This window comes from Chroicocephalus ridibundus, chromosome 1, assembly GCF_963924245.1.
Source record: "Chroicocephalus ridibundus chromosome 1, bChrRid1.1, whole genome shotgun sequence".
Taxonomy (NCBI): Eukaryota; Metazoa; Chordata; class Aves; order Charadriiformes; family Laridae; genus Chroicocephalus; species Chroicocephalus ridibundus.
The window spans coordinates 170315434-170338995 of NC_086284.1; the positions used below are offsets into that span (position 1 = coordinate 170315434).

A 23562-nucleotide genomic window follows, 5' to 3' on the forward strand; every position below is an offset into this window, starting at 1 on the left:
AACCAGCGCGTATTATAGTTGTAGTCCGTTCTTCTCTGAAGGAAAGTTTGTCACTTCACACATACACAAAGCAATTACTGGAGCAGTAAAGAAGGCAGGGATTAAATATGACAGGTAATTAACAGTAGCATTTTCAAATGCATTAATTACTGGCATGCTTTCTCTCCAAGTCAGTGGCAAGTTTTCTTGATTGCAGGCAGGACAGATTACCTTTAGGCTGGGTGTTTTTGCAAATGGGTTTTAGGCTGGAAGGGCTGCTCTGGCCTGTGGAATTCCCTGTGATGGTTCTTCCCTACACTAGAATTTCCCTAAATATTCCCCACTGTGGCATCAGCCCTAAATGCAACTTCAGAAGGGAACGTATGCAGACGCACAGACGGGAATTTGCCTAATCTAAATCTAAGTATAACCAATGTGACATGTGGCCAGAGCCAGCACGGTTATTCTACATGTATGTTTCTGCTCCTTGCTACCACAGCACCGTGACAAGAAATCCTTACGTGCTACCACTGGACATTCCACAAGGTTCTTTCATGCACAGGCTGTGAGCATGTGAGCAGGTGCAACTGGGAGCACAAAATCAGTCTTAATGAAGGACACGGTGATGAAGAGTCTGAGAGAAAACCAAGGCTAGGTGGCACAGCTATTTCCATATACACTACTATAATCATATAGGTGGTGCTAAAGATGTGATTACTTTCATCCTTAATTAAGTGTCTAATTACAGATGAAACAGTAGGCTCTCCAAGAGCAGATGTTCCTGGTATTTTCCCTCTTGCCGGACGATCTCACGACCTCAAAAATTGCCAAATACTTAACATGTAGGTGCACGCGCATGTTGTGTTCGCTTTCTTTCAGTACCTTGGGTCCGCTGTAATGGACCTTTGAACCCTTTCCTGCTGCATACCGTGCTGTGGGACAGATAATATTGAGAGTATGGCTGTAGGTCAAGAAAGATCCTGCACTGCTAAACGGGGATTAGCATCAGTGAAACACTGAAAATCTTGCTTTTCACTGGGAGGATAAAAGAAGCACTATCATTTCTCTTTGTCTATGGAGTAATTTCCCAGGAGAAGGCGTTTTCTTGTTCATAAATCAGCTGCTTCTCTAATGGAAGTAAGCAAACAGGTCCTACCCTGGCATTCTTTTTTTCCTCTTCATCTACATGGAAGATGAGTTAAGCATGGTGACAGCATAGAGAACAGACCGATTGAAGTTGAAAGCCACATTTCTAGAAAAATGTGCCCTTAGATTGTTCTTCCAAATGTCTCCTGAAAACTCGCTTCACCACAGGTTTCTTAGCGTATGTCAGCAGGAACAACCACCCATGAGACTTACGGACCTCATCTCTCAGCACATTTTTTGTGTCTTGCCCATTTGTTTACACCATGGGTATCCCATTTCTGTGTTTCTTCTTCGCTATCTTACAAAAGCATGGACTATGATGCAAAATAACCCTAGGGAAGCTTCATACAGTAGACTAGCAGTAGCAGTAAAACTGATTACATGTTGGGATCAGTGCAACCATACAATGAAAGTCTGAATGGCTGGCTTTTTAGGACTGGCCTGGCTCCATCTCAGCCAGACCCGCTACACTAGGTTACCTGATACGGTGTGAGTATTTCCAATATGAAGCAGCACAGTAGAAGGATGAGAAGAACAGGTTTTAATGAGAGAAAGGAGAAATACAGCAATACAGCTGATACAAAAAGTACACAATAAGTAACACAAGTGTCTAATAAATCAGCAGAGAACTTGAGAAACAGGAAGAAAGTTTCAGATGGTTGAAGAAAGAGGCTTGCTCAAAAAGATACAATCTTAAGTCTTCGTAGATATATATACATTCTTGGCAGTATAGGAAACGTACAGTTCTTACATAGAAAATACTGACTGTCTGAAGTGGTAGTATCAATTCCTGAAGAATATTTGCATATGGTACATTATGAAGAATACACACAGGCAATTTAGCATTCAAAAAATCTCCGAGTGAAGGAAAACATTACAGACCCCTCTTGGTAGACAGGTTTCTCCTTCTAAGAGCAGCAATTGGATCAGTTCAGTATTCCATATGAAAACAAACAAACAAACCTGGAAACAGCAAAGAATAAGCAAGACCTTATGTACTGCACAGCAAATTATGCACTGATTAGGCAGCAAGATTCAATGCATAAGAATAAATACTCCTGCCTCGCCAAGCTTCCCCTTGCCCTTCAAAATCAAATTATTTCCCTTCTTCCCTAGTCATCTCCAAGCTTTCCTTCCTGGGGATATGAATTAGGTGAGAGTGAGTCATACCTAAGCAAGAAGAGCGGTCAACAGCTGTTAACCTTAAAACCAATACAGGGAAAGAGGTACGCGTCAGCCACAGCTCCTAACATCAGCAGAGCACAGCCTTTGCTCTGATAATAAAGTCTAAGCATTATGAGGGAGCCACAAAGCTTCAGATAAAAGGAGCCAGTCTGTACTGTTGCCACTATTTTGGCACTTTCGAAGTGTACAGAGAAAGTCTGTTTCTCAGCAGTCATACAGCTAGACAAGTAGAAGACATCTCCTGTGGAGCACCTAAGCCCAGTTTCTGGGTTAAAGATCTACCTGCGACCAGTCTCCTCAACTGGTCACATTATTCTCTTCCTAAAGCCCAACGTACCTAGCCATTTATGTGATGATAAAAGGGATTCTCGTAATAGTTGCCACATGGTTGCACAGCATACAGTTCTCTGAAAGGTAATAGGAAGGCGCAACTGGAAGCACAAGACACAGAAAAACATTCTTGCTTCAGTCATCACTTATTTATACAAGAGTAACTAGTGTTCATTACTAAAGTGCTCGTACTAAGGAGCCAGCAAAATACACTGCAGAAACAAACTATTGCCAGGATTGCTTAAAATTAATTTCATTTTCAGGATGAAAGAGGAATTATAAATAAACTTCCATATAAAAGATCAAACAAACTGCTGATACAGCATTTATGCATCCCTATAAATGCATTCCCTATTCCATTCAATCATTACTAATTGAAGGATGGATAAGCCACATCCACGCCACCTAAGCAGCTCTTAGGGATACAGGATAAGGACAAAAAGAGACACATGCAGTAGTGAGGCAGAATTTTACAACAGGTGCTGAAGAAACAATAGCAACCAAGAAGGCTTTGAAAGGGATTACCATCACAATTGAGAAAACTACTTCTGAAGCTGGGGAAACCCAGCCAAAATTTTTAAAAAATGGCTTAAAAATGATCCTGGTGATGCACATCATCAAACATGTAAAAAAGACTTTCGGTCCTGATTCATATCCATGGGAAAAAGGAATGAGGTAAAGCAGTAAAGTAAGAAAAAGAGAAATAAAAGTGTTTGGGAAAATACCACATGCAAGAAATCCTATCACAAGGAAAGGGCAGAACCGAGGAATGTCTTCCTGCTACTGCCTACATCCAACCTAGAACTTTAGATCTTGGAGCCTTAAAATGAGCAGTCACCTGGCTTCACACCTGATTTAAAGACTTGCTGATCTAAACCTGCTTGAGGTCGATCTCATCAACTGTGCTTAAAGCAGTGTCAGCAACTGGCAGGGAAGGTGCAGAAGAGGCTCCCAGTGGAGCCAAACCACATGGGGTTTCGGTGCAGTCGAAGGAAAGAGACTGACATCGTACAGAGCTTAAAGGAAGAGATACAGAGATTGATTTACATACAGCTTGATACAGCAGGACTGAGTCTTTCTGTGGAAACAAAAATGTAGATAAAACAGAGGATTTTTTCAGAGCGTATCACACGTGATTTCCCTCTGTAGCCCTGCCAGAAGACTCTTCCTGCAGTTTGTTCTTTTAAACGTTTCCTCTTATATTTTAGCCCTCATTTATTAACCAATTAAACAGCAGCTTATCCAGGTTCTTTGCTTTCCCGTCCCTGTGGTTTCCTTGGCAATCTATGCTGCCCTTAGGGCTTGTTTTGGGAAACGATAAGACTTAGCAGGCAGGAAATGTTGAGGAACATGTATTTGTTTACGTGTTTAAGACAGGGCAGATGGGCATACAGGCACTCACAGCAGCTCGGGTGCAAAGCCTTGATTAGAGAAAACAAGGTTAAATAGCTTTTCTAATAAAGGGTGTAAAATCCGCGTGCATTTTAAATACCTCCACACAGCCCGCTTGGTAGAACAGAACTGCCATTAGATAGCAAGAATCGAGTTTTTCTTTACCTTCTGAGTAAGTAACTGGAAAGTTTGATATATGAGAAGAATACCTGTTTGCTAGACAAGCTTTTCAATGTGATACCTGGCAACACACATGTACAATATGAAGTGTGTGTGTGTATATATAAAACTCACACGAACCCCTCAAATTAAGTTAAGAAACAATCCATTAATGCCACTCAATAAAAATTCAAAACGGCTCAATGCAGGGGAGATTTAGTAGTAACTGTGTTCCGAAAACACATGCTCTTTGAAAGTGGGCAAGGTTTAAGCACAACTGCTAGATCCCAGAGCTTCCAGAGCTCAAGGCTAGGCAGCTGTGGAGCCAAAGCACAGTGGCACAGCAGCTGGAAAGCGTGTCTTCAGCCCCTGCTGCAGGAAGACACAAGGTTATTTAGGGGAATGCAGACTCAGCCATAACTGTGCCACGCTCCTGTTGGAAAGAACAAGTAAAGCTCACGTAATGAAGAATGTGTGTTCAAGGATCAGTCTTGCTGGGGAGACATTGCCATCTTATGATCATTAAGGAGGGAGCCCTCTGGAAGCGAATGCTCTGAAGTCCAGGAAGGAACAGGAGGGCCAGGTTGAAATGGAGGTCAAAGCTCCCTGGAAGGAAAGTCAGGACAGGCAAGTTACCAGCCCTAAGAATCCTCTTGTTTACGAGTTTTTGACTGGGAACAAGCAGAAGTGCCTTAGTGTGGGTTGCCTCTAGCCTGCCGTTTCCTAAAACATAGACAATGGGTTCAGAAACAAAGGGGAAAAAGGCCAAGTTCTTAAAGGGTTGGCAAAAGAATGCCGGAGAAGAGCTGAAGACTACTAAGAGGAAAGAGAGATGCCACCAGAGGAAAGAACAGACCTAGCAAAAACTGGAGCTTTGAAAGATCCCTGCAGAGTCATTGAGCCTAGCATGGCACCACCATAGTCCATCACCTCAGTGCAACCCTTCCCAGAAGTGGTCAAACCAGAAGAGCTTCTCCAGCCCCTGTGTGCCCAGGCCCCGTGTTTTGCAGTATGGCCACTAACATTTAAGCTTCTATTGGAAATATATTACCTGGTGCATTATAGGATAGTAACCCAGGTGAGAAACAAACAAACAAAAAAAACCTCCACCATTGGTTTGTATGGTCTACGAAGAGGAAAGCTGAGAAGGAAAAACGTTTATGAGTGGGACTGCATATAGCGTGGGTGCTGCAACAGAGGAAGACAGAGGCAATAAACCCAAAAATCCTTCTGAGGCATCCTGCTCCTGTATAGGTTTCACTCAGCACTGTTCCATGATCTCTACAGGCTCTGCAGAGCTCGGGCACACAGGTGCATGCAGACTGTTCATGAACACTCACGCAAGGACATTAAAAACTTGGAGTACAATGTCATACTGAGCAGTTCAGGAACAGACAGCGTGAACTTGTTTAAATGTGACCAGCTGTGGCTTTGGATGAAAGATCTGGAGGATAATTCATAGAATTCTGGCTTTTATCCCATAATACATTTAAAGCCTTTTATTATTATTTTAGAAACACAGATATCAAACATTATAAACAGTCCTCATTTATGGTGCTTCTATTGAGATAAAATGCATGATTCTCTGTTAGTAATGACTACTGAAGATATTAAGCGCTGACTTTTCTCCTTTTGTTTATTTAGCAATGGACCTCTTTTTAATAGCACAAAGTAATGGAAAGCATTGGTCACTCTCTATTTGGCAATTTGAGATTATTTTCTCATCCATGTAGCTGGAGGACAGGAAGCAGTCTTTAAATATTAAGACTGAGTACAAATCAAGCCAACTAATGACACTTATTTTGGGACCTTGTACTAGAATTGCAGTTATTTCTAAAACACAACTGGTGTTTTTCACTAAGCCAAAATTACTTATAAAAGCCAATATACACCAACAGGGGGCTATAAATTGGGGCTGCCATACATTATTATTTCTGTTTTGACTGTAGTACTCCCTATTATGGTGTCTACCTTCTGTGTCAGTCCTCAAGTCAACTGGGACAGTCAGTATACATTTCGAGATCAAGTCGTTCAGATGCTGGAGACACAGAAGAATCAAGCTGTGTTACAAATACAGACAAAAAGAATTTATGTATTATTTTAAAATCTGAAACTCTTAAGAGTGGTGGTAAAAGGAGAGGACCGTGGGTGTCACAGGGATCAGAAAGGTGAAAACAGTAAGCAGGAAAAAGACATGCATGATAATTTCAGTTGTACTGGCAGCATAATAAACAGCTCTAACAGATTCTATGGAGTCAGACACAACGGGTCTTGGGCAGCCTAGGCCTGAAGAACAAAAAAAAAGGAGGTCTCAAAATGAGTGAGGAAAATACTGAGTGGCATCATCCTCAATCAACAGAAAATACAGAGATGAAGGAAGCGACATATAGAGTCGAGTTTATCTCACTTCAGTACAGACACTAATGATGCCAACTCACAGCACATAAACATTAATTCAAACTGATTTAAACTTGAGCTATGGCATTCCTCCTCATCACCCGGCCATGTACTCCCTCCTGCTCCCCTGAGATGCTACTACTGCTCTTTCAACCACACGATGAATGAGTTGAGGGAGCCAGCTGAAAGTTAAAGCAGCGGTGCATTTCCAGCCAGATTCCCATCCTAAATCACTGCGTGGTTACAAAAGCCAGCCTAAAGGAGGGACTGAGACTGCATGGCCACGGCAGGGCCACGGCAGCCTGGACCTGGATTGGTTTAAGCTGCTGTAGAACTGCATTCCCTAAAGCAAACTGTCCGTGAGGCCTTTTAAGATTTAAAGCTGAGAAGGTATAAAGGTCAAAAATATGCTGATCATGTGAAAGTATTCAAGTTTTGGTCCTATTCAACCCTTTTAAAATAAGCCACTTTGTAACAGAGGAACAAACCCTTTTTCCTCATCTACTAAATTACAGTCACTTCTTCAGGATCCTGTGTTCAATTCAGAAAGTGTAAAATGGGCTAACAGAGCATTCAAGTTGTTGGGTCAAATTTTATTCTGACAAACCTGCCAATAACTTAAGAGATGGCAGTGTGAAAGGTGAGGCAGAATATCAAGAACAGTTACGTGCTGATCTGTAGCTCAAATTATATTGCTGTATCCATCTACAAAGCAAAGTTCACAGTAGGTAGATTTTACCCTTACCTATGACCATGTCTTATTATCACAGTTACAGAACTACTACCACTTATCTGATTACTACACAAATTTCCAAGTCAAATAAATCAAAGTGTATTTTTTGGCATTTAAAATTCAAGGTGGTAAAATAAAAACATATACACAAGGGAATTAAATATCATGGGAATATGAACTAAGCACACCTCCAAGCATTTTAAAAATTAGCCACAGAAGCCTTCAGTTTGGTCTCTGATATCCGTATATCCATATTCTTGTGTGATAATATATTTTGTGATAAATGCTTATTCATCAGAGATCCAAACAGCTCTGAAAACTCAGGCTGAAATTTAAACAAGTGTTGCTTGGCTGCTTTAGTTTGTGTTAGACCAGGTAGCAGCTGTTGGAAGATCATTTTGATATAACAACTTTTTGTTTTGTTAGCAAAGAAAAACATCATCCAGCCAAATCCTGCTGACAGTGGATAAATATTTCTCCTCCACTAGACCAAATATTTTAATTCGTCATCCTAATAGCTAGAGGTAAAAGATCTGAAAAGATTTTCTTCCTATATGGACTCAAATATATTTGAATGGTTCAGTGTTTTATGGGAGGTGATTATTACTCCAGCCTCAGCACTGCTGAGGTTACGTCTGGAGTACCGTACCACACTTTGGTCACTACACTTCCAAAACTGGACAGATTTCTGAGGAAAGCAACCAAAAGGTGGAAAACATGACTTCTGTGGAAGGGCCGAGAGAAGTGGGCTTGCTCAGTTTAAAAAAAGAAAATTAAAAAACATTCTTGAGAAATCCTCTAGTTTGTAAAAGACTATAATAAAGATGAGTGCATACTGGCATCGGGACTAGTAATAATTGACCAAACATGAGACTGAACAAATTTATGGAAGAGAATTCCATTGGGACCTGTTGAGCTGACAGCCACCACCACTGGCTCAAGCAGCCCTTGAGCCACAAATTGTTGAGGCGCAGCCTGGGGAAACATCACTACACCTCCCTTTTCTCATTCTCTTCCCTCAGCATCTGCTGTTAGTCCCTGTCACAGACAAGATGCCAGAGCAGCCTGACCCTTTACACTGACCGAGTGCCTTTCTCACACTCTGCCTGCTTTTTCAGATAAGACAGTATGAAAACCTGTTAATTCTAAAGAGTAATTAGCCCTGGGAACAAGCTACTTGCAGAGCAACAGCAGCCCTTCACTAAATACTTTAAAGAACAAGGGCAGTTTAGTATACTTGACCCCCTGTTTCTGTTAAAAATAAGGCAAAAAATGAAAAAAAGAGATAGATTACAAAGTTCAGTGTAGGCCAACAACTCTACACAGTCCACTATTCAGATGGTTTTTTACTAGCAAAGAAATTAATAAGACAGTTGCAAATTCTGCACTTCAGATACACATAAGATTTCCAATCCTGTACACAAACAGTCAGGTCACGCAGACAGGTGTCCTCAGGACAAAGTCTGAAACCTCAGTAAAACTGGCCACCAGATTTCATCTTGTATTTAGCTAACCGAGTGCAAGATTCAGTGATGTCTAGTAATCCTCTGTCAGGAGTAAAACCGTCTCATTACTGCAACCGATAGCAGAAGCCTTCGCATTTGCAAGTCTTGCTTATAGTTGACACAGGCACATTTGAAAGGTTCTCTACCATCTGTAATTCTCAAAATTTGCTTCAATTACACCACTGTTTCATTTCTGTCATGAAGACATACACTTAGAAAAAGAGACAAGTAATCTTCTTATCATATATCTTTCAAATGACATAATTATGACAAAATCTGGATTATAAGCGACTATTTACATGTAGATGGAACCTGGTTATCAAATCAAGGGAAGCCATGCTTTGTGTGCTGTATACCACTAGCCGTATTTTTCTGGAGGGAGAACATTAAATGAATCAAAATAAATGACCTGATGGCTGTTATATATAGATGTGAGGAGAGGCAGAGAAAGCAAGTGAGCCCAGGTGTTCATATGGGCAGCTTCTAAGACTGCATTAAGACAGACCATGGAAATCAGTTAAATTGCTTATAGAAAATCTGTTCATTCAAAGTAGGATCAGAACTTGCTCCAAAAAGTCATCCTTTGATCATACCCATGTCTAATGTCAAGACTGTAATTTCACACTACACCACCTTTGCCAATAAAGTAAACGCGAGCAATCCTGAGTCTCGCGCCAGTAACACAGTATGTGCTGATACAGCTGTTTGCAGGTAAATGCTGTAAACTGCATTTAGCCTGGAGAAGAGAAGGCTCCAGGGAGAGCTTATAGCAGCCTTCCAGCACTTAAAGGGGGCCTACAGGAGAGATGGGGAGGAACTCTTATCAGGGAGTGGAGCGATGGGATGAGGGGTAATGGTTTTAAACTGAAAGAGGGGAGATTTAGATTAGATATTAGGAAGAAATTCTTTACTGCAAGGGTGATGAGACACTGGCACAGGTTGCCCAGAGAAGTTGTGGATGCCCCATCCCTGGAAGTGTTCAAGGCCAGGCTGGATGGGGCTTTGAGCAGCCTGGTCTAGTGGGAGATGTCCCTGCCCATGGCAGGGGGGTTGGAACTAGATGATCTTTAAGGTCCCTTCTAATCCAAACCATTCTATGATACTATAAGTAACCCCTAAAAAGGGTGGATTTTTGACCCAAGTGGGCTCATGAGCTGGTTTATAACATGGCCACAAAAACCTGTGTTGACTCAACTGATGGGTGAAAATGAACAATGAACGATGGATGGAGTTTCTTAGGCCAGTTTCATCACCAAGACCAGCGTATTATAAAACTAGGTCCCAAGTGAGCCACCAAAGTAGATTCTCCAGGTCTTTTGCTAAGGACTGCAGCAAAGGAATAAAGAGCTAGCAACTTTTATAAATGTGAGATATGAAACCTATTTTAGTAGCAATGCCAAGCACTCAGGCTACTACTGACTTCATCCAAAACTGTGAGAACAGTGATAATTCATATCCTAAATATGATCATTTTTCCAGATTGGTATCATAGCCATACACATTGTAAATTATGATCTGGATCCCGTGGGAAGAGTTCAGGAGTATCATTTCTGGGATACACAACATCAGATCATGAGATGCTGGTGGATGAGTTCATGGAAAAATATTAATGGAACATACATTTAGGAAGTCAGAACAATTAGCTAGGAACAAAAATTATCTGGGCACTTCGTGAACTCAAGGATCTCAAGTCAAGGATGAGGAAGACTTCTTTTTCAGAGGCATGGACAATGCTTCAAACACAATTTATCCAAAGCAGTTATTCTAAATAAAAAAAAATAATTGCTTATCACAGAGTAAAACAAAGTTTCATCATCTTAGACTAACCATTAAAAGTTACAGAAGAATATACTCTACCACTAAGAGGAGGCTTCGCTTCTGAATACAGTATGAAAAGCATCTTTCTTTCCTTTTACAAGTTCCCCAAGACATCATCCATTCAGCTTACAGTCATTTACACGAAATTAAGGGCACAGAACACAGTGTTACTGGTTAATGAATGATGGCAAAACATTCCCTTCCCAAAATCTGCATGTGAGGGAGAAGACAGCCATTGTATTGTGAAAGAACAGAGTAAGTCACATACTCCCCTCTCTATCAATTGATATTTACCTCTTTATGGTCTGTGAAAAAAATCCACAAATTTAGCAGCGTTCATACAAAATCAGTAGTAGAAGGGAGGGAGGTTGAAAGAAAGCACTTGTTTTCTGCACTTATGGTCAAGAGTTCCGCCCTAACCTGCTGACCTTCATTATCTTCCCCACTTCCCATGACAGCATCCTAGAAAAGATACTGCTCCAAACTACTTGAATCTAACATACCCTTTATTCTACAGAATCAGCAAGAGACAAAAAAATACCCTAAGTAACTGGTGAGGTGTTTCGTGACTGGAAGTTTATCGAGGTCCCAGTAGAGTATTCCATACAAAGAGGTGTCTCGCCATCAGAGGCATGAGACCTTTGCTCCATTTTGTGTCTGAGGGCAAAAGGAAGAGAAGGCAGTGAAACCTTAACCAGATCCTCTGTGAGTCGAGCATCAGTTTGCTGCTCCTCGTAACACCACCACAGAGTAAAAAACAACCTGGATAACCCCTGCCACACATCCAGACCCTGCTGTCAACTAAGTTACAAGATACACCTTAGAAAATACACAATTCTTGTTCTCTCATGGATTCTTAATCACACAGGTTATAGTTGTGATCTAAGGAAAAACGAAAGAACATTAGGGAGAAGCAAGTATGCTGTTTAAACAAAATACAGTATGCTGTTATGATAAGCACTCAGGTAATTTTGCTTTAAGAAAATTACTTTAGGACATAACCAAAAATGTACAATCATTACATCAAATCAAACATTATATTAAGGTTCAATTTACAAAAGGTTAACAAATAATTAATAGCTGTTTTAATAAATAGGTATTTGCTTCCCATCTATTATCAATCCAACAGATCGCTTCTAGCTGTCTATAGCACTTTCTACTGATGTGCTTATAACCCTCCCTAACATATACTACACATTTCTCTAACATGAATTGCAACATCTAGGAATCATTTATTAACCCTTCATAAAATTCTAAATAAACCTTAATATGAAGCTTGACTAACTTTATACTATTTCAGCCCCATACCCCAGGACACATCAAATACTAGCTCTTTCAACTTTTTATTTAAAATTCTACATTTTAGTTGGGAGCCACATCACTAGCCATGGAATCACAAATGCCTACGGTGGCTTAGCCAACACACTGCAGAGACAAGAAGTGAAAGGAAAGTGGTGGGGGAAGATTGCAGGGAACAGTTCAGGTTCTTCCAAAAGAAACGTCCTGGCTTTTCTGTTGGAACAAACATTGACACCGTAACAGAATCAGAGAGCAAAAAAATGGAGTCTGTTGTAATTCAAGACATTGTTTTTCCTTCTTTTTAGAAAAAAACCCACCACAATACATTATAATATAAATAAATAAAACAGAAAACACAAAGGTAAATTCCAAAAACCCACCACTAGGATCTTAAAAAGGCAACGGCCAACTATTTCTTGGATGCAGCCTAAACTTCTCTTACCTGCAAATTTTCAATATACTTAGAAGTCCTATTTAGTGTATCAAACTTAGGGAACAAGATATATTATATTTAGGTGTCCTTTTTTCCCATCCAGTATTTTCACTTTCAAACCCCCACCTTAGTTTTTTCCATCAAATTGCCTGCTGTTTGGTTTAACAAAGTTCAGCTCAGACTTATGCTTTTCCTTCGCTTTCAGAGCCTCTACCTTCATTCTCACAGTCCTCCACAAGGTCTTCATGCTCCTCTGCCTTCTCTTCCTCCTCCTCCTCCTCCTCCACCTCCTCCTCATCTCCGAAAGTCTCTTCTTGCATTGTAGTAAAAGTGAAAGACCTGGCAGCAACTTGTGCAGCCAGACCAGATGTGAAGTTTAAATCTGTTGATATGCGGAGCTGGGCCAGCCTATGCTTGATTTTTGAACGTAAGGGAGACTGTGAAACCTCTACTCCATCCATATTGCTTGGCTTGAGTTCTTCAACTTCCCCTTTGTGCTGATAACACATTCTTTCTTCAGCCCCTGTAGAAATACCTTCATCAGTAGTACTGTCTTTGTTTTTCTCCATCTCAGGATCTTCATACAAATATTCTGTCCTGCTTTTATCAGCAGCATTCACTTTTGGATTAGAGTCTTTTTCTTCCGATTTATCACAACTTTGGCTGCAGTCCTGCTTTTCTGTATCTGAATTCATATGTGATTCCAAATTATTTAGTAGCTTCAGTGGTTCTACAGGAGACAAGGGTTTCACTGCAGCTTAAAAAGGGGAAAAAAAAAAAAGATAACTAAAAGCAAGCTGCTATAGGTAAATAATTTATTTGTGTCTGAAAAGATGCAAGACTGTAAAGGGTCAAAATAGCTTAAAGAAAACCCCAAAACAACAGAAACAAAAAACACAATCAAGCAAAACTTAAAATAAAAGCGTGTTTTCTCATCACAAAGCTGAAGTGAAATGTGACAGCTACTTGTTGTAAGTACTCCTTAAAATCTGTGACGTTGAGACAGCACAAAATTGGTGATGTTTAATACCAACATCAAACACAAACGATGCATTCAAGGTTAAAGTAAAAAACAAGTAAAACTACTGCACTGTATACAGAGTTGAACTGTCTTCGTTTTAATCAACAGTTTACCTAATCCAAGAAAGAGAGCTGTTACATGAAAAAGTCCTTATAGGCAGTATCTGATCTCATACATCACAACATATAAATACAACACGTATTCATACAGTCAGGTAAGGTGTCCTCACAAATAAAGTGTGGTTTAATTTAGCCTCTCTTGAAGTTAGTAGCAGCAGCGAGTCCCATTGCCAGCAACGGGATGCTTGCCAGGAAGTCTCTCCTCCCAGTGTTAAGGGTTAGTATAACTCGGTACAATCACTTCTTGAAGAACAGACGTCTTTCTTTTTAAGAAAACGATATAATGTCCACTTCCAAGTAACAGATTCCCTAAACTGCAGTAGCTCCATTAGAGTAGCAGCACGAACATAAATGAGAGCGGCAACAGCAGATTCCCAAGTGGCATTTCCCTTTCTAATTCCATTCTGACTTTACCCCTGTAAGCAGAGATGAAAATAACTCTGGGAAATATACAGACTTTTCACGGGAAACAAAATTTACGGTATTAGGATTTTTCCATTGCATCCTTTTTCAGTAATATTTACTTTAGCTAGCCACAGGCAGGCATGTCATTATGGTTGTCACATTGATAATCACTGTCATTAGCACCGTGAAAGACTATGGCTTTGAATTTGCATTGCATTGTTTATTTTAAAACCTTATATACCGAAGGAGCACTGCACTAGACTCATCTCAATTGTTAATGGGGTAGTTCTTTCCCCATCTTGTATAAAACATGCTGCTGCTTATTTCTGCCCATTTACTTGAAGAGGCAGGAATATGCACAGTAATCTTATCATATAGGAGGAAACTTATTCCCTACTTCCTCCAAAGAATACTCCCAAAGCCAAAATGTTTCAAAAAACGAATAGATACTTCAGATTGGTAGCTGGCCAATTTGCTGAGTTGATTAGTTAATAATCAGGGTGGAATTCATCAATTCTCACAATGTAGCTTTCCAAAACTGAGAAACATCTGTATAAGAAGTGTTATGGACAAGGTGGGAGAAGGGGAAACAGCTGGGTACAACGCAACCACTGACAGAATGAACCATTGTGGGGGGGAGAGGTTAGGGGAAAGGCTAGAAGTGATTTTGGACCAGAAGAAAGCTGTTTTACAATGTTTGACAAATGAAAATGAAGCCACTAAGAACTTCACAGACCTCTTCAAAAACACTTCCATTTTATTGGCTCAACAGGATGCCAAAGGACCAAAAATATAAGGTCACCTACACTCCCATAAATTACCTACTGCCCAGAGTGTTAGCAGTAGTACCATGGCACAGGGCCTGGCCAAATTTGCTTTGGTCTGTTGCTCTGCTAAGAGGATGTTTTTCTTCTGGAACCCAACCTGTCATCTCCAGTTGACTTCATGCTGTGTTCTTTAGACATATCAATTTGTTTGGAGCTGACCTCTTTTATGTGGAAACCCTCACCAGCCCCTCCTTCAACGAACCAAAAACCCAAACAAATCAGAATGGCTTGCTGGGTGCCTTGACTAACAGATTAAAGCCTTTGAATATTTCAGGATCTTTTTTCACAATAATCACAAGTTAGGAGAACACAGGATTTCTAGAATACAATCGTACTGTAAAAGCAAGACTTAAGAGGGCTATGGAAAAGCGTGATATCAGGGCCATCCATTGGCTTGGGTCAATGAAGACCAGAATGTGAACCTTTCTGGGTTTAAATCTTCAAGATAAAGCAAGCCACAAATGTGGAAAGCACAGCTCACAAAAATGCTTCTTTAAGGAATGACTTGTGCACGTGGATAAATTAAAGTGTGCAGCCATAATACGCGAGGGTCCATTATGTCATATTTAATTGTCTTGTGTTTCTTTTGAAGAAATAATGAAGAAATTCCTTAAAAACCAGTAGAAGACATTACGTCTGTTGTCCATATCAGTCTTTCAGATTAGACACACGCAGTCTCTGAGCCAAAGGAGACAATATAAATTACTTTCATGAACCACCCTCATGTTTTCCGTTTTTATACAGGATGGAAGTAATCAATGATTAGTCCTAGGCAGCTGGGGGAAATCACACTTTCCTACCTCCCCACCACTGAATCTCTAATCCTAAAACAATGTAATATCTATACATGAAAAGGAAAGGAACCAACATGAGCCACAAAGGCTTTCAGGTGGACAGTTACTGAAGGCTACAGAAATCAGCTGACTCTTTCCAGCTACAGCCACAAATGGCCTGAGGATTTACTGATGTGGGCAGGTATCAGCAGTTAACCTAGATAAGGAAATATCCTATGCAAGCGCTCCTGACAAGAACTCTTTCTGCAGCAGTCACTAGATCTGTCAAGACTTGAACTGGAAGTAGGATTCCTTCCTTCTCCCTTCAACAGAGACAAAAGGAAGACCTGGAAGAGATTTACGTGAAGAGTTGTGTGGTGTCGCATCTAACAGATCCTACTCATGAACGGACTCTGATGCAATCTGATGTCTTTGTTTTAACTCATCTAGAAGAGAAGTCAGTACCAATGACCAAGTACCAATTTCTTTCACCGTAGTTGTAGCTAAATGGACATAAAGAAGAAAGTTGGGAAGAACAGATGTTTTTGTGGGTTTGATGTCAAAAGAAACAGTCTCATAAATAGGTATGGTCTGTTACTGTGTGTTCCCACTTAATCATTGAAAGACGAAATCCATGGTCTTTTTTTCTGGTAGACACTGGCAGAAGCAGAATCCTTGGATATGCTGCCAGACTTGAGGGTTGTTTTTCATAACTTAGAACATTAAATTTTTAGAGGGCTTTTTCTAACCTGTTTTTAAGAGGAAGGAATGAAAATGGGAAAAAGAAAGGAAAAAGGAAAAGACAAACTACTGTCACATGGTGAAAAGAATGAAGTTGTATCCAGTCTTATTGCTGGAACAGAGACAGACTTTTCTTGTTGAGGCAAGAGAAATTTTCATATTCCTGCCTTCAAGTGCAAGTGGATGGAGCTACCCAGCAGTCCTCAGAGTTAGTAAAGGCTAGTTTGGAAGAACTCTTCTTGTTAGTACTTTTCTTCTTTTTTTTTTTTTTTTTTTAAAACGTATTCTGTATACTCACTATCTCATGGAAACAAAAGTCAGTCTTACTCTTTTATGAGCCTTTAATATTTCAAAGTCTAGCTCTTCCCTTTAACCTATGTATTTTTGTAAGAGTGGAATAATTTCTGATGGTTTCGATAAATTCTGAAAAGTAATTTATTTATGCACCCTGTTTAAAATTCATATTTACTGGAAAGCCATGAAACAAAGTCAGTTCAGTCTGCCAGGTTTATAGCCTGACAGTTCTCTTTATGCTGTCTTAATATTTTGTGTGTTTAAAATTTTAGCTCAATATTGTGTTCAGGGCCAAATTCCCATTTCTATGAGTTCTTTTCAATACATAGTAAAACGATTGCTACAAGTAATATAAAGTGATGGAATGGCAAACCAAGGCCACACAGCTCTGTCAAAGGCACTACTATAGCTAAGCCCTGTCCAAATTCTAACATAGTCAGAAGTTGATGGCAAACAGACACCTACCCTAAAGGAATTAATTTTCAAAAGCAATGCTTACCATGGTCGCTGAATAGCAGCTGTTTCCATTTCTGTCTTTCTATTTCTGAAGCTTTAAATCCCAGTACAGATTTCAATTCTTGTAACACCCTCTTAGATTCCTGTCTCTCTCGTTCTTGTCTCTCTCTCTCTTCCTGGGAAAAGCAGTAAAAGTCTTCCCTTTTGTATTCATTCTCCGTATCTGAATAATCAACATATGCTTCCAATTCCTAAAGAAAGAAAGAAAAAAAAAAAGTTGATCTTCACTGTCAGTGTAGACCCTGTCTTACAACCTGATGCATGATCAAGTGACCTCAACACGAGCCAACCACAGGAAAAGGATGGAGCCCTGTTTGGGCAGAGCCAGTGGATCTGACACTGCTCTTAGTTATATTTGTATTATTTCAGAGAAATTCCACTCATTGAAAGGGAACATTTACTTTCATACATACGTATGATCAAGTGACATACCTTGAAAATGGGAGTCCTTTTGCCCATAATTACGGTGGAAATAAGCAACGCTGATGTAGGTTTCTTTTTTTTTTTTTTTTTTTCAAATTTACACCGTAAGCAATTCTTCCTCAGTCAGGCATCTTCCTAATTTAACTTATGTAAATCCTTATTAAGAGGATGTTGAGAGCAGCAAACTCCTACTCCAATTTTAACTATATTGGCTTACAAGCATGAAAAAACAAGTTCCATTTATATTATAAAGACAGCCAGTAAAGTTATATAGTCCCAGCGCTTTGAGATGGAAAAAAATCTAGAGAGAATACATGTGGGGTAGGCTTGGGAGAAGGCAGTGGAGGGACAGAGCAGAGCATGGGTGTTCAATCTGCTTTCAGAGTGCATCTGCCGCTCAGTTCTGGGATGGAGGAGGCCAGCGTCTCTCCAAGAGGGCCCAACAATCACACACGAGTCCCCAAACAACACAACACTGTTCAGTGTCACAGTCTATTTTAGGTACCCAAAAATGCAGAGATTACTCAAACTGAAGACAACCTGGTTTGTTCTGGAGCTTGTTCCTTTTGCGGCTGTGTCAGTTCATCTAACGATATGCAAGTAGGACTCTGTTTTATATACAGCCTTTTAGCGACCCACTTTTTTTTTTTTTTTCTGTATTATTCTGACTTGTGTTGCTGCTCTCCTTTTGTCACTTATTTCTACTGATATATATAAGAAGAAGTGAATGCTAGTGCTTTTTTTTTCCAGGACAGGCAGTACCTCCCCATGGAACAGCAAAAGGAACATACATAATTTTTTCTGTAAGTCCAACTATGAAATGGCACTGGCTCCCTACTTGAGCTGTCTTGGCAAGACAAGAAGATCACTGCACAAGCAACTGAAAAAGGATACAGCAAAGAAGCCCCAACTATTATTTTAAATGGTCCTATTTTCTTTTTACCTGCTCTTCAGGGATTGGATCTTTGTTTTCTATGTATACAGCAGGCTGTGTTAAAGGTACTGCAGTACGCTGTAGGCTGTCACAGGAAACTTCAAGTTTGCCTTTAGGGGGAAAGAAGAAAAGGGATTAAAAAAAAGAAAAAGACTGAGTGTTGCATGATGTTTTTGACTCACTCCGGCAGGGGCCAGGCATTTTCATTAGGCAGGATTGGCACACATGAAAAAGAATGGTGAGAAGGTTGGTTAAGAGTACATTGAAACACTGTTTTAGAGAGCACTTAAATTAGCTGTTTTGATATAAGCTGGATCTGATGAAACATATCTTCAAATACTTCAATTAACAAATCTCAAAATTTTTATAGACTGAAAACCTGCAGATGGCAAGAAAAATCAGTAAAACCAGAAAAGAGACTTGGTGCCCAAATTTAAAAAGAGAAGTAAAACAGTAAAATGATAGGCAAATCAGCTTCAAATCATTGGAAAATACTGGAAGAAATAATCAAGCAAAATTTGCAGGAAGCTATTTGGAAGGTAGCAAGGAGATCAGTGACAGCCACTGTGGGTTTGTTGAGGACAGATGTCAGATCTCTCCAATTTCATTTTCCAATGCAGTATCAGGTCTTATGAATAGAAAGAAGGCAAAGACAACCTGCGTTTTGTTTTCAGTATGGCTTTGGACATTGTGTCATGACATACTCATAAGCAAAATGCATCGTCCAAGAGAAGTTGCTATTAGGTGCATAGAACATTCTCTTGGATAATCAGAGCGTAGTCACCATTTTCAGACAGGAACAATATATTGAGTGAGGATTTGTCTCTAGTCCAATACTCTTTAATAATTCCAATGGGTGAAAGGAAAGTGTTTCAGCTTATTAAATCTTCTGACATTGGGATAATCCCCAAGGATACTGAAGGACACAATTAGAATCAAAAATAATATCCGAAAATTAGAAATGCAGCCCAGGAAGAAGTGGATTTCAGATACAGCAGTTTGGTGACAGTGGCTGCAAATTTTTGTGCTTTGAAATAGTCAAATGCACAAATATATGACAACTGACTGAGCAGCACCACTGAGAAAAAGACGTGAGAAGCCTAGCAGTCAACTATACCCTGCCACAAGCAAAAAGCCAAACTACATACTAGCACATATGAACAACGGCACTGACTGTTAGACACATGAAATTACATTTCTGCTCTGGCACTGACCAGTCTGTGGATGGAACATAGTGCCCAGTCTGGGGCTCCGTGCCCAGTCTGGGGCTCCTTCGTTCAATAATACTGTGGACAAACTAGAGGGAGTCTGGAGGAAAACAGTGGAAATGATCAGAGGACTAAATAAAGTATAGTCGTCAGGGCAGAGGTGAAGGATACAGAGTCATGTAGAGAAGATAGCAAGAAACATATTAACTGCCTTCAGAAATGTAAGAGCTATAAAGAGGAAATGGATTTCCATTGTGGGTGGGTCAAAAGTACCGCTTTTAAATTGCAGCAAGAGATATTTATATTCAGTAATAACTTTCTACTGTTAATGGAGTTAAGTGCTGGAACAGATGCCTGGAAATACTGTAAAATGTCTCTAAAGAGAGATTTTTAGGAACAGGTAAACAACATTTACTCACAGACACTAATTCACCCTTGAGAGAGAAATGGGCTAGATGACCTTGCCAAGCCCCACCTGTCCCTATTTTCAATTTATAATCTATACATTGAACACTTAGGGATGGTATTCTGAAAGTAGGCATATTAATGATAATTTGAGTGGTGCTCAGTTACCTGCTTTTGCAAACAAGGAAAGCATGTAATTCCCTAGTTGTCTGGGCTGAGCTAAAGATTTAACATTCCAGAACTATCTAAATGCAAAGTTTAAAAGAAAGGTGAAGCACGTAGTGAAATTTGAAGTGCAAAATTGACATATTTATTTTATAAATATCCAGCCCCCTTGTCCATTGCATAACTCTGCCTTGTAATAAAAACATTTTAATAACAATAATGACAGCAACAATAGAAATACGCTCCTGAAGGTATGACGACAAATTTGGAAGAGTATATGTAAGTTACCAATTAAAAGCTGAAGAGTAAAGCAGCTGCTCTAATATGTACAGATTGCTCTGTTTGTCACCTATACGGGATGATCCCATTGCTAAGAATATGCCTCAAGAACATGAATTCACAGTGTTTAACTAAAACTGCTGCTGCAGTGGACCAAAGGACTGCAGGACCCAGGAGCTTGCAGCAGAGTACCACAGCTTTGCTCTTATAAATATCTAAAAAAGTTGTATATATTTTCAAAGACAGAGACAGTTCAAAAGGAAAAAGGATGGAATTTAAACAGTTTGAGGGATATTGTTTCAAAGATCATTAAAACAACACTGTAACTAGCCATAAAGGGTATTCCGTTCTGTAATATTAGCAGCAGATTACTACATGCTTGAATTGTTGAGGCCTTACGTGGTAAATCATTTTTATCAGTGATAAAAAAAGGTGAATAAAGAGAAGATGGCTGAAAGTAGCAAAGATCTACGTGTAGATCAATGATAGGTAAGTCTATTCATTGCCTAATGAATTCAAGTAGAGGTAAATTCCCCTCAAGGTGCTAAAGCCCCGCTTCTCTCAGGCTCAGTTCCGTATCCGACAGGATGAGTGTCTAATGGCACTGGTTCTAGAAATACACCGAGTCCTGTAAACAAAGAAGCCAAACGGCATTCCCTAAAGTAACCCCATACTACAAGATATGCTAGTGTCACCACCCATGACAGGCTGATGGGGGGGTATGGATGTTCAATCAGTTAGACTTCAAGGCTTCGCTTTGACAGAGTTTGACACAATGAACTATTTAATGTAGCTGTAAGAAGTTTGCTTTGACACAGAATGATTTAGGGCAAGAAGCATGCAGTGCTTGTTGAAGAAGGCTCAACTGTTTATTCAGAAAATAATTAAAGATATGCAAAACTGCTCTAAAAATAAGTGACAGGCAGCTATGTAGGATGCCACAACCAGGACAGCCCACTGTTCACACAGCTCTTTAGTGGTTGGAAACTTCCAACTCCTGGTTCAACAGCAGCACTCTGATGCTGAACAGACCAATGAGTTCCCAGTTTCTTCCTCTCTACGGATCAACTCGGGTCCTTTGCTGCTGCAACTGCTGAGATGACTTCTGCTTCTCATGGAAGAAAACCATCCTGCGATAGATACGTTTTTGCTCAGTGTATAAACATGGTAAGAGGGAAAACCTAAGCAAACAGTAAATTTAAGTAGTGGATACATTTTGTATTTATAGATGAAGAAGCAAAGACTTATTTTGTTTAAATACTAAGCACAATTATGAGATGCTGCTAAAAATATTTAACAAATATATACAGCTTTTATGCAATGAAATATTTCCTCTCAAAACTGGGACTATGCCATCAGAAACAGATCCCTGTTCAACAGTTTCCGTAACTGACATTGGAAATGGTATTCCCACTGCTGTACTGGTTGAAGTAGTTAGTTGAACTAAACATCTATTGCAGCAAAGGTGCTGGGCATCCACTTGGACACAGTGTTTACTACTATGGGGTTCTTGCTACAGCTCTTGTCAAAAGATTGATTGGATAATAGTGCATAAAAACAAAAGAAATATGTGCTTAGCTGCTATATTATTTCCGCAGGAAGGTATCTTCTCCGAAAGATCTTTCAGTAAGCATTGGGGAAAAAAGAAGAGATAATTTAATGAAGTAATTCAAATAATCATGACCAACAGACCAGCTGTTAAGATTTGTAGTAAGACAGCAGAAGAATTATACTTGATTTCACGCACAGCTTGAAAAGGTCAACTCACAGAAGCTGAAATAGAAATACATCAGGAAACTCAAATGTAGTCAGATAAAAATAGTTTTCAATGATTAACATAATTTAAAAGTAGCTTCTGTGAGGTAATTCAGTAAACTTGTTGCAGAATAGAGATTCAACCCCAGCACATTTCCAGGAAAGTCACTGGGCAAAAATGAAAGCGAAGGATTTTTTTATTTCCCACGCAATCTCTCCCTTCTAGATCACACACTAAGTTATTTTTGTACTGAAGTTATTATAAAAGTGCCTGCTGTGAAATTTATACACAAAGTAAAAATAAAACTAAAATAACTAAAAATACTATGGCTTGTGGTCTAGAAAGAATGTTTAAGGAAAGGGGTAGAAAAAGATCAGCGGAACTGCTGGTTGTGGAGGGCACCAACAAAACACCAGAGGCTAGCACGTGCAAATGTATCAAGACGACATCTAATATCCTCATAGGTTGTTTTACGCAGCACTGAGAGGGAAGCTGTAAGACTAGACTATCAGGCAAAGTACGCACAAATTTGGTTACACCATGTCTGGACCTGCAGGGAGCCTGCATTAAGCCTCCCAGTGCTCCCAGTTCTGACGTAAGAATGAACACGGTCAGCTTGCACGCCTCTAGGCCCACAGCAGTATTCATCCATCTACTGCATATCCCACCCATACATCACTACTACAAATCTGGATTTCTGTAGATAACTTGCTGATACCCCAAGTCATAATTTTCCTACTGCAGTCTCCATTACCAGCATTATTCAGATGCTGGGTTGTGCCTTCCTAGGACAGCAAAAAAGCTCCTGGAAAAAAGAAAGATTAGAAATTACAGGTTCCACACCATGTCAGGAGAGCTTAAGTTCCATTATTTACTTCCTAGCTAGTTGTGATTCGCAAGGAGAACAGCATGGGCAGTACAGGTCACTAAGGAGAGGGACGTAAGGCAAAATGTTGAGATATGCTGCTCAGTATAACTTTCAAGCACACAGAAGATTAGCTCTGAGGGAGCAGGTAAGTGGGTATTATATGCACAATACATCTTCTACAATTTAAAATGTTCCAGGAAATGTCATTGTCAAGAAAGTTTCATGACGCCATTGTAATTTCAATTAACTATGTAATTTTTGTGCAGTAGATAAATGAAAATCTCAGGGATGATTCATGAAAATCCTACCCCATCACATGTGATTCACCAGTCAAAGGCAAAAAGCCACTATCAGTCTGCACCTGGAAATGTAACAATCTGAATCCACATGTCTAACAGACTCAGTTAACATGTTTACATTCTTTGCTGAAACAAAAGCTTCAAGGTCATCAC

At 39.8% G+C, this 23562-nt stretch overlaps 1 protein-coding gene across 5 annotated transcripts in view; it reads right to left on the reverse strand.

Annotated features, from left to right (window-relative positions):
• Positions 1–1643: 1643 nt before the first annotated feature.
• Positions 1644–23562, reverse strand: part of VEZT (vezatin, adherens junctions transmembrane protein) — a 69469-nt gene continuing 47550 nt past the window's right edge. For 3 of the 5 annotated variants that reach the window (XM_063322776.1, XM_063322775.1, XM_063322773.1), the window contains 3 exons: positions 18439–18539; positions 17056–17263; positions 1644–13133 (listed from right to left, as the gene is read on the reverse strand). In XM_063322776.1, the coding sequence (XP_063178846.1) occupies positions 12559–13133; positions 17056–17263; positions 18439–18539 (884 nt within the window). In that variant the 3' untranslated portion in view covers positions 1644–12558. Of the gene's footprint in view, positions 13134–13154; positions 13933–17055; positions 17264–18438; positions 18540–23562 lie in introns of those variants that run through there. The other 2 variants (XM_063322778.1, XM_063322777.1) reach the window with 1 other exon arrangement.